We start from the raw sequence: 25,693 nt of genomic DNA, 5'->3' as shown, positions 1-25,693 counted from the left end.
TGGCCACTCCAATACCTTGACTTTGTTGTCCTTAAGCCATTTTGCCACAACTTTGGAAGATTGCTTGGGGTCATTGTCCATTTGGAAGACCCATTTGCGACTAAGCTTTAACTTCCTGACTGATGTCTTGAGATGTTGCTTCAATATATCCACATCATTTTCCTTCCTCATGATGCCATCTATTTTGTGAAGTGCACCAGTCCCTCCTGCAGCAAAGCACCCCCACAGCATGATGCTGCCACCCCCGTGCTTCACGGTTGGGATGGTGTTCTTCGGCTTGCAAGCTACCCCCTTTTTCCTCCAAACATAACGATGGTCATTATTGCCAAACAGTTCTATTTTTGTTTCATCAGACTAGAGGACATTTCTCCAAAAAGTACGAACTTTGTCCCCATGTGCAGTTGCAAACCGTAGTTTGGCTTTTTTATGGCGGTTTTGGAACAGTGGCTTCTTCCTTGCTGAGCAGCCTTTCAGGTTATGTCGATATAGGACTCGTTTTACTGTAGATACTTTTGTACCTGATTCCACCAGCATCTTCACAAGGTCCTTTGCTGTTGTTCTGGGATTGATTTGCACTTTTCGCACCAAAGTACGTTCATCTCTAGGAGACAGAACGCGTCTCCTTCCTGAGGGGTATGACGGCTGCGTTGTCCCATGGTGTTTATACTTGCGTACTATTGTTTGTACAGATGAACGTGGTTCCTTCAGGCGTTTGGAAATTTCTCCCAAGGATGAACCAGACTTGTGGAGGTCTACAAAAACATTTCTGAGGTCTTGGCAGATTTCTTTGGATTTTCCCATGATGTCAAGCTACATCCACAGGTACACCTCCAATTGACTCAAATGATGTCAATTAGCCTATCAGAAGTTTCTAAAGCCATGACATCATTTTCTGGAATTTTCCAAGCTGTTTAAAGGCACAGTCAACTTAGTGTATGTAAACCTCTGACCCACTGGAATTGTGATACAGTGAATTATAAGTGAAATACTCTGTCTGTAAACAATTGTTGGAAAAATTACTTGGGTCATTCACAAAGTAAATGTCCTAACCGACTTTCCAAAACTATAGTTTGTTAACAAGAAATGTGTGGAGTGGTTGAAAAACTAGTTTTAATGACTCCAACCTAAGTGTATGTAAACTTCCAACTTCAACTGTATATATTATTTCATTTATGTATTATTGTTTCATTCACACCTGCACTGTTGGCGCTTTAATCTAAAATAATAATCATTATAATGCTTGATATATTTTTGTCATTATGGCTAATATTGATAGATACAGTATATTATAATATATCACAACACATTTTATAATATACTGTTATATCTTAAAGCGGCAGTTACTTGCATATTTTGTAATATATTTAGATATATTATAGTATATTACAATATATCAAACAATTACATGTTTACAATATACCAAAGAATGTATTTCTGAAAATATATTATATGCTTTAAGATATATGATGAAAAAGACATCTTCAATATATTTCATTTCCGTAAGGGGTCGCTAGCTGGCACAGCCACAAAGTCATACAATCTGATTTTAAACCTAACCCTAACCTTAACACTAACTTTAACCACACGGCTAATCCTAATGCCTAACCCTAACCTTAAATTAAGACAAAAAGCTAATTTGTTATCATGAATTTTTACAACATAGCCAATTCTGACTTTGCAGCTGGCCTATCTAAGGGGAAATCACTCAGTTCTGCCTCCAGGACAAGATTCATGACAGTAAACATCAACCTGCGAGAAATGCACTAATTAGTAAGTGTGACAACCAACCCCAGTCTCTCCTACATACAGTGTGTAGAGGAGCTAAGAACAGGAAGTCCCAGATACACAGCTGAGGAGGAGTGGGGAGAGTCTTACCCTCGGAGTTGGCTTTCCTCAGCTCCTCTTCTTTGTTCTACAAGGCGATATACGAGAATGTTATTCTTGAGTTATCCTCCTATGTGCTCCTACCTGGACTGAAAATGCAGGCTGCAGTGGATAAGCCCTATTAAATCCTTTACAATACCAAGGCTGTCACAGCTTCACTATCAGGTATGCCACATTACAAGAATGTCACAAAGGTACTGTTATCCTAAATGAAACCCACTACAGCTGGGGGCTCAGAACATAATAATCAACTAGAGAACACACACACGCACCTGGCTGGTCTTTGTGTCTGCAGGAGGTGTCTTGGCCACCCCCATGCGGTGGAGCATGACGTGGAGGCGCTGCTCAAGGCTGGATGTGCTCTCAGATGCGTGTTTCTGAAAAAGGATGACCAAAAGCATATCTAAATTATGTGCATTTTGTTTATTACAGATTGGTTCTATGTGCTTTCTGACCAGTGCAGAGTGGTACCTACCTTTCCATGTGTGGCAGTGCCATCCTCCAGGCCTGTCAGCAGGATGAGGGACTGGGACTTGCCGTCCCTGAGGGTGCGCCGTGTGGCCTTCAGCCTCCTCTCTCCATCTGGGGTCCTGCTCTTCTCCTTCTCCGTCAGGAACCCTCCGATAGGGCTGATGACGGGGCTGGGGGACACCTCCTCTTGGGCGTGGGCACTGGTGGGCAGGGAGGCGGTGGGGACTTCAGAGGGAGTGGCGGGGGCCATGGTGTTGTCCTCTGCTGCTCTTACTGTTGTGGTGGCATCAGAATCATTAACACTGGTGGCCTTAGCACCACTCTCCTCTTCCAATTTCCCCTTTTTCTCTCGTTCCCTCTCTTTTTCCTTCTCTTTTGCCTCCCTGAGTGGTCTGATTAGATCGGCAATGGAGGTCTTTTTGACCTCGCCCTTCGCCCCCTGGCCAGCACGGCCTTTCTTGAAGGCGAAGAAGTCCCCAAACCTCTTCTTGATTTTTTTGGAGGGGGCGGAGGAAGGGGTGGTTGTTACAGTCGTGGAGGAGGAAGAGGTGCTAGAGGAGGTGGTGGTGGTGGTGGAGGGCGGTGCCGGGGCAGGTGTGCTGGGTGGGGCAGGGGTGGTGGAGGTCGACTCTGTGGGTTGTGCTTTGTCAGGGATCTCCTCCCTCTGCGCTTTTCTGCAATTGAGGTGAAGCACAAAACAGCAACAACACTACTGAGTCTCCATTCAGTGGTGGTGCTTGTTCAGTGTTCATACTCTATCTAGTGATGGGATGTCATGGCTTTGGTGCTGGGATCAGTGGGATGCTGTGTATTTGGGATACATTGTTTTCAACCACAGTAGACAAACATTCTTCTAATACAATCTGTTATCTTTCTGTTTGTACAGTATGTATGCATGGTGTGTGTAGCCATATCTGTCAGTCTTCGTGGGAGTGTGTGAACATGCATGTGTAGAGGATGTAGGTGTAGAGAGCTAGTGTTGGTTGGTTTGTTTAGTGTGGGTGCATGCAGTACATCTATGCTGTATGTGTGTTAGTATGGAAAGGTGTATTCACTTGGAGGTACACTACCGGTCAAAAGTTTTACAACACCTACTCATTCAAGGGTTTTTCTTTATTTTTACTATTTTCTACATTGTAGAATAATAGTGAAGACATCAAAACTATTAAATAACACATGGAATCATGTAGTAACCACAAAAAAAGTGTTAAACAAATCAAAATATATTTTATATTCTTCAAATAGCCAGCCTTTGCCTTGATGACAGCTTTGCACACTCTTGGCATTCTCTCAACCAGCTTCATGAGGTAGTCACCAGGAATGCATTTCAATTAACAGGTGTGCCTTCTTAAAAGTTAATTTGTGGAATTTCTTTCCTTTTTAATGCATTTGCGCCAATCAGTTGTGTTGTGACAAGGTAGGGGGAGTATACAGAAGATAGCCCTATTTGGTAAAAGACCAAGTCCATATTATGGCAAGAACAGCTCAAATAAGAAAAGAGAAATGACAGTCCATCATTACTTTAAGACATGAAGGTCAGTCAATCCGGAAAGTTTCTTCAAGTGCAGTCGCAAAAACCATCAAGCGCTATGATGAAACTGGCTCTCATGAGGACCGCCACAGGAATGGAAGACCCAGAGTTACCTCTGATGCACAGGGTAAGTTCCTTAGAGTTACCAGCCTCAGAAATTGCAGCCCAAATAAATGCTTCAGAGAGTTCAAGTAACAGACACTTCTCAACATCAACTGTTCAGTGAATCAGACCTTCATGGTTGAATTGCTGCAAAGAAACCACTACTAAAGGACACCAATAAGAAGAAGAGACTTGCTTGGGCCAAGAAACACGAGCAATGGACATTAGACTGGTGGAAATGTGTCCTTTGGTCTGGAGTCCAAATTTGAGATTTTTGGTTTCAACTGCCATGTCTTTGTGAGACGCGGTGTGGGTGAACGGATGACCTCCGCATGTGTATTTCCCACCGTAAAGCATGGAGGAGGTGGTGTTATGGTGCTTTGCTGGTGACACTGTCTGTGATTTATTTAGAATTCAAGGCACACTTAACCAGCATGGCTACCACAGCATTCTGCAGCGATACGCCATCCCATCTGGTTTTCAACAGGACAACGACCCAACACACCTCCAGGCTGTGTAAGGGCTATTTTACCAAGAAGGAGAGTGATGAGTGCTGCATCAGATGACCTGGCCTCCACAATCACCCGACCTCAACCAAATTGTGATGGTTTGGGATGAGTCGGACCGCAGAGTGAAGGAAAAGCAGCCAACAAGTGCTCAGCATATTTGGAGAAGGCAATGGGTGGCTATTTGAAGAATCTCAAATATATCTTGATTTGTTTAACACTTTTTTGGTTACTACATGATTCCATATGTGTTATTTGATAGTTTTGATGTCTTCACTATTATTCTACAACGTAAAAATAAAGAAAAACCCTTGAATGTGTAGGTGTTCTAAAACTTTTGGCCGGTAGTGTATACTATATGGATACTTACAGAGGGTCATCAGGGATGATCTTCTTAGTGAAAAACTCCTCTACTCCCTCATCCACCCTACCAATGGTCTCATTGGCTTCATTCTCTTCACTCTCAGCTGCCTGCTCCTGCACACACGCACACACACACACACGCACGTGCAAAAACACCAACAGAAGATAATTGTGACTCAGTATGTGCAAAAGAGAGCGAGCATTGTGGTTCATCTGCTAATGTCAAATCCCCCTGTAGCGTTGCAAAAAAAATAACTTTTGCTTATTGGCCAAGCCAGCATAGCATAACCAATAAGATAAGTGGCTTGGCGGATGCTTATGGAAATACCATTGTGTGACTGATCAGTGTAGGCTGAGTACACTCTCACACTCACTGTACACATACTGATTAGGATGCTTGCCAACAGATATGCACTAAAGAAAAACACATGTTTATGAACAAACACGCACCCATACACACACACACGCAATCACGGACACAAATACATCATCCTCTCTATTCTATAGACCATTAGTGTGTGTCTGCAGCAGGCACATCTGTGCTTCAGGTCCCAGGAGAGAACAACCCCTCAGCCCCATCCTCCACAATATGATTATATCTCTCAGACACACCCTTCACCACCACCACTCTCTCCTCTCCCTCTGTTCCAGTCTGAAGAGCAGCTCTTTAGTTTGGATCATACGGTGATGGTTTAATAGATTAATTATTCACTGTTATTTAGCAGGCTGGTGGGAAGAGCAGTTCACAATCTCTTCCTGGCTGTCTGTCGCTTACTCAGATACAAACAGGCAGTGCACAACATTTTGACAGGTAGTATTGGCTGACAATTATCAGTGGTGGGAATAGAGTGAAGGCAAGAACTGTTTTGTCAGTGTCTCTCAGTGCACAGAGGGTAGGCTAGTGTTTGAGACGTTGTTCTGTATTTAGCCAGTCTGTGAGTGTAGCTGCTGCTGAACAGACTGTGAGAGAGGAGAGAGGCCTTTAGGCGCTGTGGTTACAGAGAGCAGGAGAACCAACCCGCTGCAGAACAACTATAACAACCGTATGCAAATAGGGTGCCACGCCGAATGAGAAATGGATTATAAATAATTTAGTACCTCCCAGCCAATCAGAGAGCACCGATCCCCATCACCCCACCCTATCTTCAGGAAGAGAAAAAGACTTGCCATAAAGCACAAAGATGGTGTTTCCATTGATGGCAACACACTAACACTTTCATATATATACCCTGTCTATATAGAGTGAGGGAAAAAAGTATTTGATCCCCTGCTGAGTTTGTACGTTTGCCCACTGACGAAGAAATGACCAGTCTATAATTTTAATGGTAGGTTTATTTGAACAGTGAGTGACAGAATAACAACAAATAAATCCAGAAAAACGCATGTCAAAAATGTTATAAATTGATTTTGCATTTTAATGAGGGAAATAAGTATTTGACCCCCTCTCAATCAGAAAGATTTCTGGCTCCCGGGTGTCTTTTATACAGGTAACGAGCTGAGATTAGGAGCACACTCTTAAAGGGAGTGCACCTAATCTCAGTTTGTTACCTGTATAAAAAGACACCTGTCCACAGAAGCAATCAATCAATCAGATTCCAAACTCTCCACCATGGCCAAGACCAAAGAGCTCTCCAAGGATGTCAGGGACAAGATTGTAGATCTACTCAAGGCTGGAATGGGCTATAAGACCAACGCCAAGCAGCTTGGTGAGAAGGTGACAACAGTTGGTGCGATTATTCGCAAATGGAAGAAACACAAAAGAACTGTCAATCTCCCTCGGCCTGGGGCTCCATGCAAAATCTCACCTCGTGGAGTTGCAATGATCATGAGAACGGTGAGGAATCAGCCCAGAACTACACGGGAGGATCTTGTCAATGATCTCAAGGCAGCTGGGACCATAGTCACCAAGAAAACAATTGGTAACACACTACGCCGTGAAGGACTGAAATCCGGCAGCGCCCACAAGGTCCCCCTGCTCAGGAAACACATATACAGGGCCATCTGAAGTTTGCCAATGAACATCTGAATGATTCAGAGGAGAACTGGGTGAAAGTGTTGTGGTCAGATGAGACCAAAATGGAGCTCTTTGGCATCAACTCAACTCGCCGTGTTTGGAGGAGGAGGAATGCTGCCTATGACCCCAAGAACACCATCCCCACCATCAAACATGGAGGTGGAAACATTATGCTTTGGGGGGGTTTTTCTGCTAAGGGGACAGGACAACTTCACTGCATCAAAGGGACGATGGACGGAGCCATGTACCGTCAAATCTTGGGTGATAACCTCCTTCCCTCAGCCAGGGCATTGAAAATGGGTCCTGGATGGGTATTCCAGCATGACAATGACCCAAAATACACGGCCAAGGCAACAAAGGAGTGGCTCAAGAAGAAGCACATTAAGGTCCTGGAGTGGCCTAGCCAGTCTCCAGACCATAATCCCATAGAAAATCTGTGGAGGGAGCTGAAGGTTCGAGTTGCCACACGTCAGCCTCAAAACCTTAATGACTTGGAGAAGATCTGCAAAGAGGAGTGGAACAAAATCCCTCCTGAGATGTGTGCAAACCTGGTGGCCAACTACAAGAAACGTCTGACCTCTGTGATTGCCAAAAAGGGTTTTGCCACCAAGTACTAAGTAATGTTTTGCAGAGGGGTCAAATACTAATTTCCCTCATTAAAATGCAAATCAATTTCTAACATTTTTGACGTGTTTTTCTGTATTTTTTTGTTGTTATTCTGTCTCTCACTGTTCAAATAAACCTACCATTAAAATTATAGACTGATCATGTCTTTGTCAGTGGGCAAACGTACAAAATCAGCAGGGGATCAAATACTTTTTTCCCTCACTGTTATATATATATATATATATATATATATATATAGCATAGCAACACTTACTGATAGACTGTGTGGTAGAAGGAGTGTGTCTATTGGTTTCTCCATAATGTAGAAGGGGGCAGGACACTATTTTCTTTGCAGTGTATCGTCTATTATGGTACATAGGACATCAATAAGTGGCCTTTTCCCACCTACAGTCCATGTCAATGTAGGTAGAGGGCTCTGGTCATTCAATCATATCTCAAACTAATTCTATAATAGTCAATTAACTGTATAACAAGGAGAGCATAACATTTAAGAGAAATCACTACATATGGTCTGACTTGTCCTGTTTGATAATATGATATCTTGGATTTCAAATAATCGTCTACCCCACATTCCCAGCGCATCATTCAGTAGGAGTTCCCCACCATTTGCAGAATGTGAAATTCCTCATATAGCACTGGACTGGCTATGTTTTGGCTTCAGCATAGCACTGAGTGATGGCAAGTGAATGGTTTATGAACAAACCTCATGACGACAAAAAGCTCTCGCTCTGCAACATTGAGGCAAGATATTTTAGGGGGAGGGATGCTGTTGCATAAAATCAAATGCAGATTGTTTTACATTTTTCTACAGATGTAATAAAATGCTGCTGCAGGAAGAATATACAGTCGATAGTCATGTGTGAGCATTTTCAAAGTGGGCCAGGCAGCAGGCACACCCAGATGAAGGTGCAGTCCCACCACCACCACCAACCACAGTGAGTGTTACAGCAGAATGACAGTAGACCCTGCCCCTTCCTTTTCCACAGTCAACACAGCCAGCAGCCCTCCAAGCTCCAACCACCACCACCTGGCCCCTTATTTCACCAGGCCAACTAGCTACATTATCACACATTACAAACATGCACAGACAAATCTGCTTGTGATACACATGCATGTTTTATGCTCATAAAAACATATAGATCCAGACACAAAAAACTTCATTACACTTAGCTTCAAGTATATGTAAACTTCTGCCTTTTCCATAGAAGGGTAAAGCGGTTCAATCTGACTCTCATCCTGCCCAACCCATCTCTGTGGTAACTGAGGTGTAGAGCCGTCCTCTCCAGAAAATCTCTGATCTGAGCTGGCCGCCCATCCTGCCTGACTGCAAAGTGACTCAAGAAGCCCAGATAACGACACAGGGAATACCGCATGAACAATTACTATACAGAAGTGCAGGTAACCATGGAAAATAGCACTGAATATACTGTTTCAATTGCATTACAGGCACACAGGTAACCAGGGACAACAGCACAGGAAATCCATAATGCAGGCACAAGGGGCACCTTGAATACAGTCTAAATAACAAAGTGGCGACACTGTGTTCCAGTAATGACAACACAGCAGATACAGACACCCAGTTAATGTGGTAAACATTCCATTGCAGTGTTACCTTCAATAAGAACAACAATTACCTTGTTACTACACCAACAATGAATCACGCTACAACATCGGTGTAGCAAAACTAACGACATACACACAAAAACACACACAGATAATGTTACAAAGAACCTTATATCAGCAATATATTTTAAACTAGTTCTGCTTATAAGATGGCTGCAGCATTGTTTTTCACACATAACAGAGAGCTGTATTTGATCAGTTGGCAAAACAGACAGTGTCAGAGGAAAATACACACACCCCCCCAGATACAGACCACTAGACCTCCATCAATCATCACGGAGCACCAGCTGAACCCTGAGACATTCTAATCAAACACGACGATGAATACATACATGCAAACACAGACAGACACACAGACGCACCCACACCCACAACCAGTTCCCACTGACAGTCCTTAACAATATTCCACTGTAAAAGAGGGATTCTCCTAAAGGCATTAACAGGAGAGCGATAGTGAAGGGGGGGAGCGACAGAGAGGGGGAGAGAGAGCACTCGATGTGAAAACATGAATAATTAAAACACTACAGCAGTCACACAGAGCAGAGCAATCCAGAATCAGTGTGGAGAGAGTGCCCTGTTCTGACAGCACCCAGTCTACTATTGAGAACCACAGAACAATCGTTAATGCAGGGAAGAATATGGAGAAAACACACAGAAATGGCTCCTCAACACATCAACAGCTACAGCAGCAGCAGCAGCACTGACAAGACGATGAAATAGAATCAGATCGACAGAGAGAGGGAAGGAGGGAGATGGAGAGAGAATGCCCAGAGCTGCAAGGCACTGACACTGCCTCTGCTGCTGTGGCTGCAATAACCTGAGTACCGCCATCAGAACTCTGCTTCCCTCCCCCTCTCCCTCCATCACCATTCTCTCTGCTCTCCCCTGATTTTTCTCTTCCCTCATCTCTCTTTCTCGCCATCCCTTCTCATCTATCCATCTCTCAGAAAGCAGCGCTGTCGCTACAATTAATTAGCCTCTCCCTGCATCCCCCCCGCTCTGTCTTCCTCTCTCTGTGCCTCCCTTTCATCCCTCCATCCCCATCCTCCATGGTCTGTGCTCGTCAATGTTGCCTCTTACCTGGGGCTTGGTGGGCGGCTTGCTGTTCCGGCGGTTGGGTCTGGGCCTGGAGCGGGTGTAGTGCCTCAGTGTGTGGCCATCGATGGGCAGGTCCATAGGGGGCTGAGGAGGTGCGGGCTCAGGGCGCCGGGGCTCACTGTTGCTAAGAGCCGCAGCAGCGGCAGCATCCGCCTCTCTCCCTGTGTGGGAGGGGCCTTCGGGTTTCAGCTGGCCTACCACTGTGACTGACAGAGTCGTTGTCGACGACAGCGCCCGCACCTTCCCTCCTACCCCTGCTCCTTCCTGCTGATAATGCATGCTCTCTCTTGCCTGCTGCTCTGTGTCCACATCCAGGAGACCTGCAGAGAGAGACCGAGACAGAGAGAGGGGGACAGAGAGGGAGAAACACGAGAGAGAGAGGGAATGGTACCAACCCACATAGGCACAGGATGTGTGATAGGATGCATCTAAAAATAGGGCAACTAGCTATAATGTGGAGATAACACACTGGGAGGGGATGTAAGATATAATGAGAGAGAGAGAGAGAGAGAGAGAGAGAGAGAGAGAGAGAGAGAGAGAGAGAGAGAGAGAGAGAGAGAGAGAGAGAGAGAGAAGCTGTAAACAGAGAATAGTGATTGAGAGACCATTAATGAAGAAAGGGGGAGAAGAGGAGGACAAAGAAAAAAAGCAGAGAGAAAATATGGGATGGAAGAGGAATCCGATGGATGTCTATAGATATAGACTCAATGGCACAGAAGAGAGGAGACTAATCAGAGAGATTTACAACACTGAATCTAAACGATGGAATAGAGAGGGAGAGCACAAAAAAGAGATGGAGAAAGAAAGAGGGCGAGAGAGACAGAGTGCAGGTAGCAGCAGAGCAGGACGGCTGGAGAGAGAGGCAAATGAGGGGGAGGGGTTGTGCAATGGTTGTAAGCCGGTCCCCCCCCCCCGTGAGGCTCAGTGGTCTGAAAGTAACCCGGCCATGCTCCAGTTAGCCACAGCTCTTTTTATTGGACAGGCAGAGCACCGCACAGCTGATTATCTTTTGTTGAGGCTAGTAGTCACCCCAACTACCACCTCCATCACCGCCCCCCCAGAATCTCCCCTCCGATATGGGACCTTAACCCTTCAGCACCATGACACAGCACCGTCACAAGGAGGGGGAACTCCCAAGACGCATTGGGGGACAGCCCCTATAGTGTCCCGGGCTGCATGTATGACACACATAAGCAATAACACCCTCACGTACTCGCAGGAGGATTGTAAAACACTGACACACATTTTGACTGGTTCTAAATCTGATTTGGGATGTATTTAAGAGCACATTGCACTAAGGGGATTTGAGCAGAACAATCCAGAACCATATTGCTCTAGTGGATATCTCCCTCTTTGTTGTGACTGCTCCATTATTTTCATGTTACTGCCCTTCTGACCCTCTTTTGTTAGAGCTCACTCCTAACTGGATAATGAAATGGTTTAGACACGACCCCTGACCTTTCAACTGTGAATTCTGGTTGAAACCTTTTTCTATGCCAATCACAGTGGCGGTAGATTGCAGCTGCTGACATCACAGGTCGAAGCCGTTTTGATGTAGCAGACTGCAGCCAATAACATTTACATCATTTAGCAGACGCTCTTATCCAGAGCGACTTACAAATTGGTGCATTCAACTTATGATAGCCAGTGGGACAACCACTTTTTTTCTTCTTTTTTTTAATGGGGGGGGGTGGGGGTAGAAGGATTGCTTTATACTATTCCAGGTATTCCTTAAAGAGGTAGGGTTTCAAGTGTCTCCGGAAGGTGGTCAGTGACTCCACTGTCCTGGCGTCGTGGGGGAGCTTGTTCCACCATTGGATTGCCAGAGCAGCAAATAGCTTTGACTGGGCTTAGCGGGAACTGTGCTTCTGTAGAGGTAGGGGAGCTAGCAGGCCAGAGGTGGATGAACGTAGTGCCCTCGTTTGGGTGTAGGGTCTGATCAGAGCCTGAAGGTAACGAGGTGCCGTTCCCCTCACAGCTCCGTAGGCAAGCACCATGGTGCCAATAACTACACCTGATTAACATTGAAACAATCAACCTAGTTTCGTCCCAGACTCCAAGCTTTCCGACTAAAAAGTATGTTCGAATAAATCCTAATTATACTGATGACAAGCCTGGTTCTTACTTTTCACTGAGGGGGCTGGACGGATACTCTTGGAGTGGAAGCTTCTCCTCCAAATGACAGGAACATACTGAGGAAGAGAGAGAAATTCAGTTAGTTGTATTAAACAAGAACTAATGCAGGTCATGTAGATACTTGTGTAGACTGGTACAATGGTATGGCATACACTGTTTAGTATGGTGGGTTGTGTGTGTTTTAGAGAGGGGCTATGTTAGTCAGAGCTCTTACATCATCCATGGGGAAATCATGATCTACCACTCGTAGATGAGGGACGTTGGTTTTGAGTCCAGAGCTGGTCTGCTCCCTCATATGACGGTCCTGAGGTGAGGGAGGGTGGTGATCAGTTATACTAATCGAACACACCCAACACAACGAGTGTTGGGGAGTAGTGAACTACATAGTTCAACTAGTAATTTAATTACATTTTGCAGTAGTTTGGTGGTAGGTGAAGGTATTACATTTACATTTTAGTCATTTATCAGACGCTCTTATCCAGAGCGACTTTACAGTTAGTGAGTGCATTCATTTGTTTTTTCCCATACTGGCCCCCCGTGGGAAACGAACCCACAACCCTGGCGTTGCAAGCGCCATGCTCTACCAACTGAGCTACACGGGGCCACAGCTGCTGGAACTACGCACTACTTTTTAGCTAAAATCAAATCAAATATGACCTGTCATCAGACCTGTCTAATTCTTACGCGAAACAGTTTTTCTGTTTAATGGGCAACATTACACATTCTGTTAACATCCAACTCCAGAGTGATCTGTTCTTGCAATTTGTTGTCCATGACGTTTCAAATTTAGATATGATAATTTATCACAAAGTAGTTTGGATATAGGGAACTACTTTCTCAATGTAACTTTAGTTAAGTAAACTATATTTTTCTTAAGGGTTGCTTTAGTGTAGCTTATCTTCTTCCAGTGTGAAGTCATTGGTAGCTTGCCCAACACTGAACACAACTCACACATACATTACAAACACACACACAAAACAAAGTATCACCAATTTCTGCTGAGCCACAGACAAGTCCTGCAGAACCTCGTCAACGATACTTTCCACCAAGGAGACACTAACTGACAGTTTGAGTTCACTGAAAAATAAATGAAAAACAAAGAATGAATGGAGGGGGAGAAGTAAATCATAAGCAACCAGTGAGCTTTATGAGAGATGTGGGAGGCACTGGGTGGGAAAAGTCCTAGTATTGAGCATGACATGAGTATGACACAAAACAACAAAGATGATGTACGATGTAACTGTTTGTGTTCTACATAAGCTGTGTTTTTCTTTCAGGGTCGATGTGTGTGTATTCAGCTGTTTACCTGAGTTTGTTACTGATGAGCTCTCCTATGTGCTGCATGAAGGTGTCCTGGATGAACAGGGCTGTCTGTCTGGACTTCTTAGCTACACAGTCAGCCAGCTGCTCACAGACACTTGACCTGTGGGTGACCCTAGGACAGAGGGTCTGGGCTGACTGCAACAAGGCCTGGGCCAGCTCCTGGAACACACAGGGCATACCAGTCACCTGGAAGACTCACCTGGATGACCTCTCCTGAGTTTTTCCCTATCACGTGTTGCAGGTTTAGACATATCTCTTCAATTTGGCTGAATGTTGATAGTTATCAGTGTGGTTGGTAACTGACAGATGCATATTGATACCTCATATACATCGTGCACACACATGATACAGACACAAAAATGTCAGTATTACCTGAATCTCCTCTGTTATTTCGTTGGTGACTGTTTTGGCCGTGTCATTCAGTATATGTTGCAGCATTGCACCACTAGAGGGTGTCTTCCCCAGCTCATAAAGTGAAGGCAATAGCTGGAGGATGAACATAAACTTATTAGTGATATTTCACCATCCTCAAAATCCTTCATTACTAGGCCTTATATGTTTATGTCTAGACCTCTCAAAAACATTGATGAACATGTCTTATCAGTGGGACTCAACTCAAGGACACCTTACCGTAATGGAGGTCTTAGCATTATGAAGCACTTCTTCTGCAGCCAATATGTCTGACTGCACTTCCTGTATATTGCAGGGGGCTAAAGGTCGGACACTCTCCTGTAACCTCTGACACAGACCTTGAACCATCTGAGATGTGGGATGAGTCAGACAGAGACACAGGGTGAGAGTGGCAAATGTACCAGAAAGTTAGGAATATGGGAAAGGAACAGACCCTCATACATACAGATATACACATACACTAGGTGTACAAAACATTAGGCACACCTTCCTAATATTGAGTTGCACCCCTTTTGCCCCCAGAATAGTGTCAATTTGTCGGGGCATCGACTCTACAAGGTGTCGAAAGCGTTCCACAAGGATGCTGGCCCATGTTGACTCCAATGCTTCCTACAGTTGGGTCATATTGGCTGGATGTCCTTTGGGTGGTGGACCATTCTTGATACACAGGGGAAACCGTTGAGCGTGAAAAACCCAGCAGCGTTGCAGTTCTTGACACTCAAACCGGTGCGCCTGGCACCTACTACCATACCCTGTTCAAAGGCACTTTAATATTTTGTCTTGCCCATTCACCCTCTCTGAATGGCCCACATACACAACCCATGTCTCAATTGTCTCAAGGCTTAAAAATCCTTATTTAACCTGTCTCCTCCCCTTCATCTACACTGATTGAAGTGGATTTAACAGGTGACATCAATAAGGGATCATAGCTTTCACCTGGATTCACCTGGTCAGTCTGTCATGGAAAGAGCAGGTATTCCTAATGTTTTGTACACTCAGTGTATATTTCTGTTGCCTCCTCCAAGAACGAGGGCTGACCTACCTGTTCAGAGCGTACGGTCTTCAGGCCCTGTTGGAGGTTTAGTATCTGGTCTGGGCCTCCAGACTGTCTCTGGCTGTTCCTGATCAGACACGCCTGGATCTGGACACACAACAGCAGAATACAGACAAGTGTTTTATACCAGGGTGACTCAGACATCCGTTTTTATCAGGCTCCTCATGGACAGCCCAATCTCACCTTCTGCAGAGCCTCCTCTGTCTTCTCAGGACTGTTACGATACCCGTGTGTGACGTCATTCATGGGGATGGATATGTGCTGCAGTGTGAAGTTCCTGTGTTTATGCATACACATAGAGAAGAATGAGGAATGAAACAACCATTCAAAGGCAGGAAAGGAGGGGTAAGGTTATCTTTTAGGCAATATTACTGTTTGATGGACTGAGACTCTTCCTCTCTACGACTCACCTCTCTAGAGCGTTGGCCACATCCAGAAATCCCTTGGCTGTCACATTGTTCCTGTCCCAGACCAGCGTCCTGTGTAGAGATATACACTGGGCAGGTCAGGTTAGTGTTGGTTAGTTCATGGTAATATAATTCCAGATTGCGGCTGGGGTAGGCTAGGTTGGGGTAGGTCAGTTTATGGTTAAGTTGGGTTATGGCTAGGTTACCGGAGTTTAGTGTTGATGAGTAAGGCCTTGGCCAGCATCTTGGCTCCAGTGTCTCCGATGCAGTTGCCACTGATGTCTATCTTAGTGAGGCTGGCATTGCTGCCCAGGCTGTTGATGAGGATGGTGGTGCCTGTCTTCAGCTTGGAGTCACACACTGACAGCGACTCCAGGGGCTGTGGGCATGTCACACACACATGCACACAAACACACACCACTGATCTGAACCAGATTGGAGATCTCCATCCAATCAGAGCCCAGAGTCTGGGGCTCTGGGCCTGAGAAAACTTCAGTTAGATTACATGACCTTCAGCCTGACATCTGGCTCTTTGATACACAGAGAAAATGTCTACCCGATTTTAATGAGCCTTGTATACTGTACGAGTCTCAGCTGCTCAATGTGTAATTACTGAGGTGGGCCTTGTCTCGCTGGATAAGGATTCTGGGTAATTAAAAGACTTGCTTTCACTCAAGGGGAGGTCCCAGAGGACTATGCTTCCACAGAGCCTCCATCATTACACAGCTCTCCCAGCAGGGAACAGGAGACTACTATCATCCAGAAGGCGAGGTCAGTACAGGTGCATCAAAGCTGGGACCGAGAGACTGAAAAACAGCTTCTATCTCAAGGCCATCAGACTGTTAAATAGCCATCACTAGCCGGCCTCCACCCAGTACCCTGCCCTGAACTTAGTCACTGTCACTAACCGTCTACCACCCGGTTACTCAACCCTGCACCTTAGAGGCTGGTGCACTATGTACACAGACATGGAATCACTGGTCACTTTAATAATGTTTACATACTGTTTTACAAATTTCAGATGTATATACTGTATTGTAGTCAATGCCATCCTATTGAACTATTTCAATATATATATATATATATATATATATATATATATACACACACACATATACAGTGGGGGGAAAAAGTATTTAGTCAGCCACCAATTGTGCAAGTTCTCCCACTTAAAAAGATGAGAGAGGCCTGTAATTTGCATCATAGGTACACGTCAACTATGACAGACAAAATGAGGAAAAAAAATCCAGAAAATCACATTGTAGGATTTTTAATGAATGTATTTGCAAATTATAGTGGAAAATAAGTATTTGGTCAATAACAAAAGTTTCTCAATACATTTTACATTTTAGTCATTTAGCAGACGCTCTTATCCAGAGCGACTTACAGTTAGTGAGTGCATACATTATTTTTTATTTATTTTCATACTGGCCACCCGTGGGAATCAAACCCACAACCCTGGCATTGCAAACGCCATGCTCTACCAGCTGAGCTACATCCCTGCCGGCCATTCCCTCCCCTACCCTGGACGACGCTGGGCCAATGGTGCGCCGCCCCATGGGTCTCCCGGTCACGGCCGGCTACGACAGAGCCTGGATTCGAACCAGGATCTCTAGTGGCACAGCTAGCACTGCGATGCAGTGCCTTAGACCACTGCGCCACTCGGGAGACACAATACTTTGTTATATACCCTTTGTTGGCAATGACACAGGTCAAACGTTTTCTGTAAGTCTTCACAAGGTTCACACACTGTTGCTGGTATTTTGGCCCATTCCTCCATGCAGATCTCCTCTAGAGCAGTGATGTTTTGGGGCTGTCGCTGGGCAACACAGACTTTCAACTCCCTCCAAAGATTTTCTATGGGGTTGAGATCTGGAGACTGGCTAGGCCACTCCAGGACCTTGAAATGCTTCTTACGAAGCCACTCCTTCGTTGCCGGGCGGCGTGTTTGGGATCATTGTCATGCTGAAAGACCCAGCCACGTTTCATCTTCAATGCCCTTGCTGATGGAAGGAGGTTTTCACTCAAAATCTCACGATGCATGGCCCCATTCATTCTTTCCTTTACACGGATCAGTCGTCCTGGTCCCTTTGCAGAAAAACAGCCCCAAAGCATGATGTTTCCACCCCCCATGCTTCACAGTAGGTATGGTGTTCTTTGGATGCAACTCAGCATTCTTTGTCCTCCAAACACGACGAGTTGAGTTTTTACCAAAAAGTTCTATTTTGGTTTCATCTGACCATATGACATTCTCCCAATCCTCTTCTGGATCATCCAAATGCACTCTAGCAAACTTCAGACGGGCCTGGACATGTACTGGCTTAAGCAGGGGGACACGTCTGGCACTGAAGGATTTGAGTCCCTGGCGGCGTAGTGTGTTACTGATGGTAGGCTTTGTTACTTTGGTCCCAGCTCTCTGCAGGTCATTCACTAGGTCCCCCTGTGTGGTTCTGGGATTTTTGCTCACCGTTCTTGGGATCATTTTGACCCCACGGCGTGAGATCTTGCGTGGAGCCCCAGATCGAGGGAGATTATCAGTGGTCTTGTATGTCTTCCATTTCCTAATAATTGCTCCCACAGTTGATTTCTTCAAACCAAGCTGCTTACCTATTGCAGATTCAGTCTTCCCAGCCTGGTGCAGGTCTACAATTTTGTTTCTGGTGTCCTTTGACAGCTCATTGGTCTTGGCCATAGTGGAGTTTGGAGTGTGACTGTTTGAGGTTGTGGACAGGTGTCTTTTATACTGATAACAAGTTCAAACAGGTGCCAATAATACAGGTAACGAGTGGAGGACAGAGGAGCCTCTTAAAGAAGAAGTTACAGGTCTGTGAGAGCCAGAAATCTTGCTTGTTTGTAGGTGACCAAATACTTATTTTCCACCATAATTTGCAAATAAATTCATTAAAAATCCTACAATGTGATTTTCTGGATTTTTCTTTCTCAATTACAGGCCTCTCTCATCTTTTTAAGTGGGAGAACTTGCACAATTGGTGGCTGACTAAATACTTTTTTTCCTCACTGTGTGTGTATATATACACACATATATATATATATATATATATATATATATATATATATATATATATATATATATATATATATATATATATATATATATATATATATATATATATATATATACATATATACATATATATATATATATATATGCATACTATTCTATCCCACGTATTCTACAGGTATACTAAATATTGTATCCACATACTGTCCATAATGTCTATACATCCCATCATATATATTTATGCTCGTCCTAATATTTATATATTTCTTAATTCCATTCTATTACTTTTAGATTTGTGTGTATTGTTGTGAATTGTTAGATATTACTGCACTGTTGGAGCTAGGAACCCAAGCATTTCATTACAACCGCAATAACATCTGCTAAATATGTGTATGCGACCAATAAAATGTGATTTGAATTTAATACTGGAGAAGAGGCCTGGGCAGTGGTAGAGCCAGGGTCAAAACATAAGAGGAGCAGTCTGGAACTGGGGATGAGTAATTCTATTATCTACAAAGGAAAGGGTAAAGGAGACTAAGATTTGCTGTTGTGAGAAACGAGGAGATGAATGTAGTGTTAATGATGAGGTCTTTACAGAGTTAAGCTGATGTTTAACTCAGTCAATGGTTGTTTACGACAGCTTTGTAGAACAGGTTTAATACAGGTAGATAGTACACATTACTAATAATTTTACTATGAAATGTAAGTGTTTGAGATATAAAAGGACGTAAATAAGTGTCAGTCAAAGGACGAGATCGAACACTCACACACTCCTCCTCCTGAATGAGCTGGACGATACGCTGTAGGACATCTGTTAGAGCTCTGTAGGGCGAGAGAGAGAGAGACAGAGAGAGAGAGAGCGAGAGTGAAGAGACAGCTGACAGGTAGATGGATAGGAAACAGTGGTTCTGACAGAGTAAATTACTCACCTGGACTTCATGGTAAAGTTGCGTCCCAAAGCCAGATGGCGGATGGAGTGACTGCGACCGATGGACAGCACCAAGGTGACCATGTCACTCTCAAAACCTGAGAGGAGAGAGATGTATATCAGTAACTCACTGTGGAGGAGTGGACAGTCTGCATGCTGTATATATGTATGCTTTGAGGAAGCCATCTCATGTCAGCTCAATTCATGTTGAGCCTATTCAGTCATAAATACACCAATTATGATTCCCAGGAGCCTTTTGAAATGTGCACTCTCCATGAAAACGAATGGTCTCTATATCTGAGCCACTGGCTAGTGTAGGAGATTGTAGGACCCCATCATAGTCTTGGTCAGTGTGATGCCGGTGTGATCCCCAGAAGTGCTCATGCTACATGGTTACAGCAATACACCATAGTATCCTCTCTTCATTATAAATTGTTGTCCAAGCTCTGTCTGTACTGGATGAATATGGATGAGGAAGTGGGTTGGCAGACAGGCAGGTGCAGGATGCTGGAGCCTCAGTGTCCCAGCGGTGCTGTGTCTATTCTAAGTGACACTGATGTGTCTGCCCTTGGTCACTCCCGGTACTGCACGGAGGTTTGTCTGTGGGAGGCTGGGAGCCCTGCCTGCCTGATCTTATCTGCCTGTTCCAGAAATAACATGGCCTGATTTGAGCTCTTCTCAGTGGTCAAGCATTTGATTGGCTCTACCGTGTTTCCAGAACCAGGTTTGAGTGGGATCATAGTAGGAGAAGAGAATGGTATTTTCTAATTTCTATTGGTAGTTCCAAAAAGTATGCCTAGGTATAATGATAAGGCAGAAAAAACAGGTACTTCGCATTTCATATTATTAATCGAAAACGTAATGTTTTCTTAGGCCATAAATATAAATTGCCTGCAGCGTTCAGTTGCCTTCTGAGATTCCTGCTCAGAAATGTATACATAATACTCTATTCTAGTGAAGGGGTTTGATCATAATGATGCCCACACACTGGCCCCCTGCAGAATCCCCCTGGGCAGTTCCCAGAACAGCCCTCCAGCCCCCTCCCCTTCCCCATGGTGAGGCTGGGCTGTTCCTGGGCTCTCCTCATTGTGCTAGAGAGCAGGGGATCATCCCACGAGAAACACACACTGAGAATAATTTATGTCTCGCTCTCTCTGTGTATGTTATATTATCTGAATCGTGTGTGATTTATCACCTGTTGGCACCACCTAGCACACACACACACCTCCCTTGACTGTACTCTCTCCAGGTAGGAAGAAAATGAGCGAGCAAGAGCGAGAGAGACAGAGAGAGCGAGAGAGACAGAGAGAGAGACAGAGAGCGACAGAGAGGCAGAGAGAGGCAGAGAGAGAGAGAGAGAGAGAGAGAGAGAGAGAGAGAGAGAGAGAGAGAGAGAGAGAGAGAGAGAGAGAGAGAGAGAGAGAGAGAGAGAGAGAGAGAGAGAGAAATTGGGTGAGGTGAGGAATCATACCATTGTCAGAAAGGTCCAGACTGCTGATGGCCTTTGCTTCAAATATGTGCTCCTGAATCACCTGGGCCCCAGCAGACCTCAGCTGCACATATAATACACATGATTATCAGCCAGCCAAAAACTAGCTCAGCTCAATACCTGGTTAGTGATAAAAAAGTGAACGGGGTGTGTGCGTGCGTACGTGTGTGTGTTTGTGTGTATGCATGTATGTATGTATGTATGTATGTATGTATGTATGTATGTATGTATGTATGTATGTATGTATAGGTACCTCACAGCCGCTCAGGTCTAGCTCCAGCCCACACAGATGGGTATTTGTGGCCAGACCCTGCAACAACAATCTGCATACCAGACCGATTGAGTTAATTTCACCACAAGAATATGCGTATCAAACAGCAGTATACACATAAATATGTAAATTAAAATGCAAACACATAACTATAAGTATGCATCACATTCTGTTTGACATGCATCACATTTATATTTCCTGGTATAGCATTCCATCAGTGCTTACCTGAGAGCCTCTGGGGGTAGTTTGGTTCCTGCCAATCCCACGTATCTGAGCTCATTGCTCTTACTGAAGACTTCCTTTACAGTCCGCGTCACTTCCCTCGCCTTCCTGGGGAAAGAGACAGGTCAGTGGATGGGTCAGGCAACACTAGTCAGAGATGGCACATGGCAGGGAGCTCACCTGTGGGAGAAGGGGTTTCTGGACAGGTTGAGGTGGGCCAGCTTGGAGCAGCAGCCTGCTGACAGAGACACAAACAGCTAGGGAGAGAAGTAAGTTGGGGATGTAAAAAGTTACTTGGTTCACATTGGCACAAACATGTGACATCGAAAAACAGATCAGGTTGTGCATTTTAAATTTACGAATATGACAGAAACTGTCTGGAGGTGAAAGGGAAAAGGCCACTTACAGCGTCCAGAGGGCAGTCTGTGCCACTCAGGTCCAGGTACGATACAGCGTTGGTCCCAGACAGGAACTTAAACAGGTTCTGACAGGTAAAGATATAAAGCTATTCAGTGCTATGGTCCTGTAGACTAGAGTCAAACCCAACTACAGGCCAACTCAATTTAATACTGTACAGTGGAGTAATACATTTACTCTGATTGAGTTGCCTCCTGCATCATTAAGTCATATCAGTATCAAATAGCATGCATATCCTGTCACTTGAGACTGCACTGGCAAAACAAACTCCCTTTACGGCAAATAACCTCTATAGACAACCCATTACTGAATATAACCAAGGGAGTTAATGTTCCATAGCATACACCCTATACATTACAAAACGCATTTAGCTGAGACTAATAGTGCCTACAGTATGGAGCTTTACTCAAGTGTAATAGTGTATGGAGTGAGCGAGAATTAATTCTAAGCAGTGAACTGAAAACAAGTGCTGCCCCCGCACTCACCACAGCTTCCTCTGTAGCCAGACTGCCTGTATTCCCTGACAGGTCCAGGTGACACAGAGAGCTGGAGAACGCCTTGTTCTGAGAGAACGCCTGAGCCAGACTACCTAGACCTGGATAGATGGAAGGGAGTGAAAGGAATCAGAGAGAAAAAAGAAGCTGCACAGATCTCTATTAATTCACAGTATGTAGCACAGATCTCTATTAATTCACAGTATGTAGCACACAAAAAAGCAACCCGGGTAGTATGGCATGGTTGCAATAGAATATGTAAAAGCCATTACATTCATATCTTTATGGAAGATGGACATTTCAAAAGGGTGAAGCAGACAGAAGAGTTTGAATGTACCTTTGGGAGAGACACTAATCCTGGAGAGGGACAGCTGGGTGAGACCATTGGGCAGATTCTCCAGTTCCTGACTGAGAGCTATCACACCTGATGAAAGATAATGCAAGGTTACACACATGAGCAGATGAGTAGTCACTAGCCAGTCCAGGGAACCACAGCAATGGACTTTGACAAACCTAAAAAGTGATCAATGGTAACTAAATGCTTGCCTTTGTCCTCTATGTGATTGGCTGAAAGGTTGATGGTGTGGATGGCGGAGCGGGTGTGATCTCGCAGGGCACAGGCCATCTTCACCGCAAAATCCCTACAAGAGGAAGGGCCAGGAGTGAGAAAGAGGAACAGAAATAAGTTATTACTGTGGAACTAAAATGAATAATAAAGTGTGAACCAATCACAAAAATCGAATGTCATCCAAAGATGTCCCATGTCCTCAGTGCCTCTGGCACCAGGTAGACTATTCTGGGAGAGAAGGAGGGAGAGAGGGAGGGAGTTAGGGATTTTTAAGGGAGGTGAGGTGTATCATGTAGTAGACTACTCACAGTTTGAGGCCGCTTCCCTCTAGACACACCTCCTCCAAGGTGGAGGATCTGTTGATCATGAAGAGAACCTGCTCTTGGACCTCTGCGCTCTGGGGATAGATACATAGAGGGAATTATTCCTCTGATTTGTATTGAATCATTAGCCATCCCATCTCCATAAACTGGCAGCAAATCTAATCTCACTAAGAACCTCCATCTGATCTCCATCTTCAGTATCAGCACTTTTCTCTGGTCATAAACCACCTTAAATACATTTATCTGTAGAAAGCTTATTGTAGAATATAAATCTGTGCAGTTACACACAGCTTCTCTCCCTTATCATGAAGGCCATTTCCCTGACCTCGATCATAGCCAGGTGATTGCCTAAAGGCACTGCAGTATCAGTAACACAAAAGTAGCTAGATTATGAAGTCATTATCGTGCCCTGCCTCCAGGGCACAGCAGTCTGTGTGTACATGTGAGGAATGTTGATAAGCCCTGCTAGACTCTGCAGCCTAGACCAGGCTGCCAGTTAGGTCAGCCACAGGATCCCATCATCAGCTCACACTGCCAACACTTATAGACAGCCATGACAGGTACAGAGAGAGCAGGACTCAGGGAGAGATAGTGATAGCATGAGACAGTGAGCTCTCCAACTGGACCTGGAGAAACAGACCAAGATGTGGCTAAAATGTTTACCAGTTTGAGGTCTTTGCTGGAGATCTTGGTGAACCATTGGTTGAAGGAGAGGGCGGCCACTGATAAGGCCAAGTCTCTGTTTTCCAGATGACTGAAATCCAGGAGGTTGAATTCCCGACAATTCTGGACATAGTAAATGTTGTCCACATCCTGAAAGAATATAAATCATAAACACCTCTACTAATATTCTTGATGTATGACTACATCAGTTGATATTAATAATAGAAAAAAACATTTATCAGAAACATTGAATGTGGTGTCATCATAGGGGGATGGTAACCTACTGACCCATTGGACCTCCTCTCTGCAGGGGAATTCATTGAAGTCACATAGAGCAGCATACGTCTCTGAGAAGCCTCCTGTAGTGTAGAGAACCAGGAAATGGCAGAGCGATCAGATACTGTACAAATCCACATCCACATAGTACAATACACACAAATGAGGTGACACTGCTGCAGTGCTCCGTATTATTCTACTGACCACATGGTCCCAGTGTTACAGTCAGGTGCTCCTCCACCCGGGTTGCCAGGTTCCACAGCCGCTCCTGCAGGTCTGGAGGGATCTTCTTCAGGATCTTCCTGAGAGCAGGAGATAGACACACATGCATGACAGATATTTACATTAGGTATCCACTTTAGCATTGGTATTGGATTGAAATATGATTCAGAAGTGAGCTCTCTGAGTAAGAAAACGTCCATTCCTTGGATAGAAGAGGAGCACTAAAGATCCTTAATCAGTTGGTTAATGGGTAGATGTTTCACTTCAGGGGTTTCTGCTATAAGTATATCACAAGCAACTCTCACAAGGTTTGAGGGAGGAAAATGTTAATCTGCATTGCCATGACACTCACCCTGGAGATGAATCAGGGAAGATCTTCTTCAGAGAAGCTGTCACATGACTGACCATAGCCTCAAGGTCCTCAACAGATGTCAGACTGAGAGAGTAGGTCTGTCTGTCCGTCTCAATCACCACCTGAATGGTCAACACATACAGTACAAAGGAGTCTTTCTATCTGTCTGTCACTAAAACCACCATGCAGAGATACAGATGCACATTCTTACAGAAAGATTTTCAAAATAGTATAGAGGTAAGTGAACACATGAACTCGGAACACATTAACACCGTCTCTACTTGTCCATTTGGTGTAACTAAATACCTGTAGACTAGTGATGCAGAGGTTGACTCATAACTCACAGTCCCAGCTGTTATATCTGAGGGGCCAAGGGTTTTGGGGTCATGAAATATTGTGTGGATGGAGGGCGGGGGGGTGGGGGACGGATTGAATCAAGGGAAAACAATACCGTAACTCCATAAATGTAGGCTACATTCTTGTGCAATTTATATCTATAGGCTACATTGAGATTTTTATTTAATTATTTTAGGCTATCTGGCATTGTAAGCCTAAACTTTAGGGCCTAACTGTTTGCGTGCCAAATAGCCTACACACAAAATCTCCAAATGCTTTTGGAAACGAGCAGAAAAGGTTAATGTCAATGCACTGCAAAATGGAGAGTTCAAAATAAAGAGAAGGGAGGGCCAGAAAAGTAATGTTTGGGAAAGATTTGGTGAAGTGGTAAAAGAGGATGATAGCAGTGTTATGTGTGATGATTGTGAGGTGCTATACAAATTCGATAGTCACAAGATGGGGACTTCATATAGGCCTATGGCATGTCACGTAAAGGGAACTGTAGCCTACATTTCAGATGGGTAAAATGGAAACTGAAATCTGGACACTGACTGTAGGTC

The 25,693-nt window shown here is 44.5% G+C and overlaps 1 protein-coding gene across 1 annotated transcript in view; it reads right to left on the bottom strand.

The window, feature by feature from the left end:
* Positions 1 to 25,693, bottom strand: part of carmil2 (capping protein regulator and myosin 1 linker 2) — a 38,181-nt gene that overhangs the window by 8,129 nt on the left and 4,359 nt on the right. Inside the window, exons 5-34 of the mRNA XM_041837382.2 lie at positions 24,798 to 24,919; positions 24,428 to 24,525; positions 24,236 to 24,306; positions 23,948 to 24,097; positions 23,270 to 23,358; positions 22,940 to 23,034; positions 22,731 to 22,817; positions 22,385 to 22,494; positions 21,889 to 21,966; positions 21,663 to 21,739; positions 21,486 to 21,590; positions 21,243 to 21,312; positions 20,972 to 21,053; positions 19,502 to 19,598; positions 19,340 to 19,394; positions 15,757 to 15,929; positions 15,554 to 15,622; positions 15,327 to 15,420; positions 15,132 to 15,230; positions 14,309 to 14,437; positions 14,051 to 14,164; positions 13,662 to 13,837; positions 13,345 to 13,432; positions 12,570 to 12,659; positions 12,345 to 12,411; positions 10,202 to 10,539; positions 4,865 to 4,971; positions 2,360 to 3,029; positions 2,157 to 2,261; positions 1,876 to 1,912 (exon numbers count right to left, since the gene is read on the bottom strand). Coding sequence (XP_041693316.1) covers positions 1,876 to 1,912; positions 2,157 to 2,261; positions 2,360 to 3,029; positions 4,865 to 4,971; positions 10,202 to 10,539; positions 12,345 to 12,411; positions 12,570 to 12,659; positions 13,345 to 13,432; positions 13,662 to 13,837; positions 14,051 to 14,164; positions 14,309 to 14,437; positions 15,132 to 15,230; positions 15,327 to 15,420; positions 15,554 to 15,622; positions 15,757 to 15,929; positions 19,340 to 19,394; positions 19,502 to 19,598; positions 20,972 to 21,053; positions 21,243 to 21,312; positions 21,486 to 21,590; positions 21,663 to 21,739; positions 21,889 to 21,966; positions 22,385 to 22,494; positions 22,731 to 22,817; positions 22,940 to 23,034; positions 23,270 to 23,358; positions 23,948 to 24,097; positions 24,236 to 24,306; positions 24,428 to 24,525; positions 24,798 to 24,919 — 3,742 coding nt within the window. The remainder of the gene's footprint in view (positions 1 to 1,875; positions 1,913 to 2,156; positions 2,262 to 2,359; positions 3,030 to 4,864; positions 4,972 to 10,201; positions 10,540 to 12,344; positions 12,412 to 12,569; positions 12,660 to 13,344; positions 13,433 to 13,661; positions 13,838 to 14,050; positions 14,165 to 14,308; positions 14,438 to 15,131; positions 15,231 to 15,326; positions 15,421 to 15,553; positions 15,623 to 15,756; positions 15,930 to 19,339; positions 19,395 to 19,501; positions 19,599 to 20,971; positions 21,054 to 21,242; positions 21,313 to 21,485; positions 21,591 to 21,662; positions 21,740 to 21,888; positions 21,967 to 22,384; positions 22,495 to 22,730; positions 22,818 to 22,939; positions 23,035 to 23,269; positions 23,359 to 23,947; positions 24,098 to 24,235; positions 24,307 to 24,427; positions 24,526 to 24,797; positions 24,920 to 25,693) is intronic.

Source organism: Coregonus clupeaformis, chromosome 19, assembly GCF_020615455.1.
Source record: "Coregonus clupeaformis isolate EN_2021a chromosome 19, ASM2061545v1, whole genome shotgun sequence".
Lineage (NCBI taxonomy): Eukaryota > Metazoa > Chordata > Actinopteri > Salmoniformes > Salmonidae > Coregonus > Coregonus clupeaformis.
The sequence above is the reverse complement of the archived record's forward strand: the minus strand, read 5'-3'. Positions and strand labels throughout refer to the sequence as shown.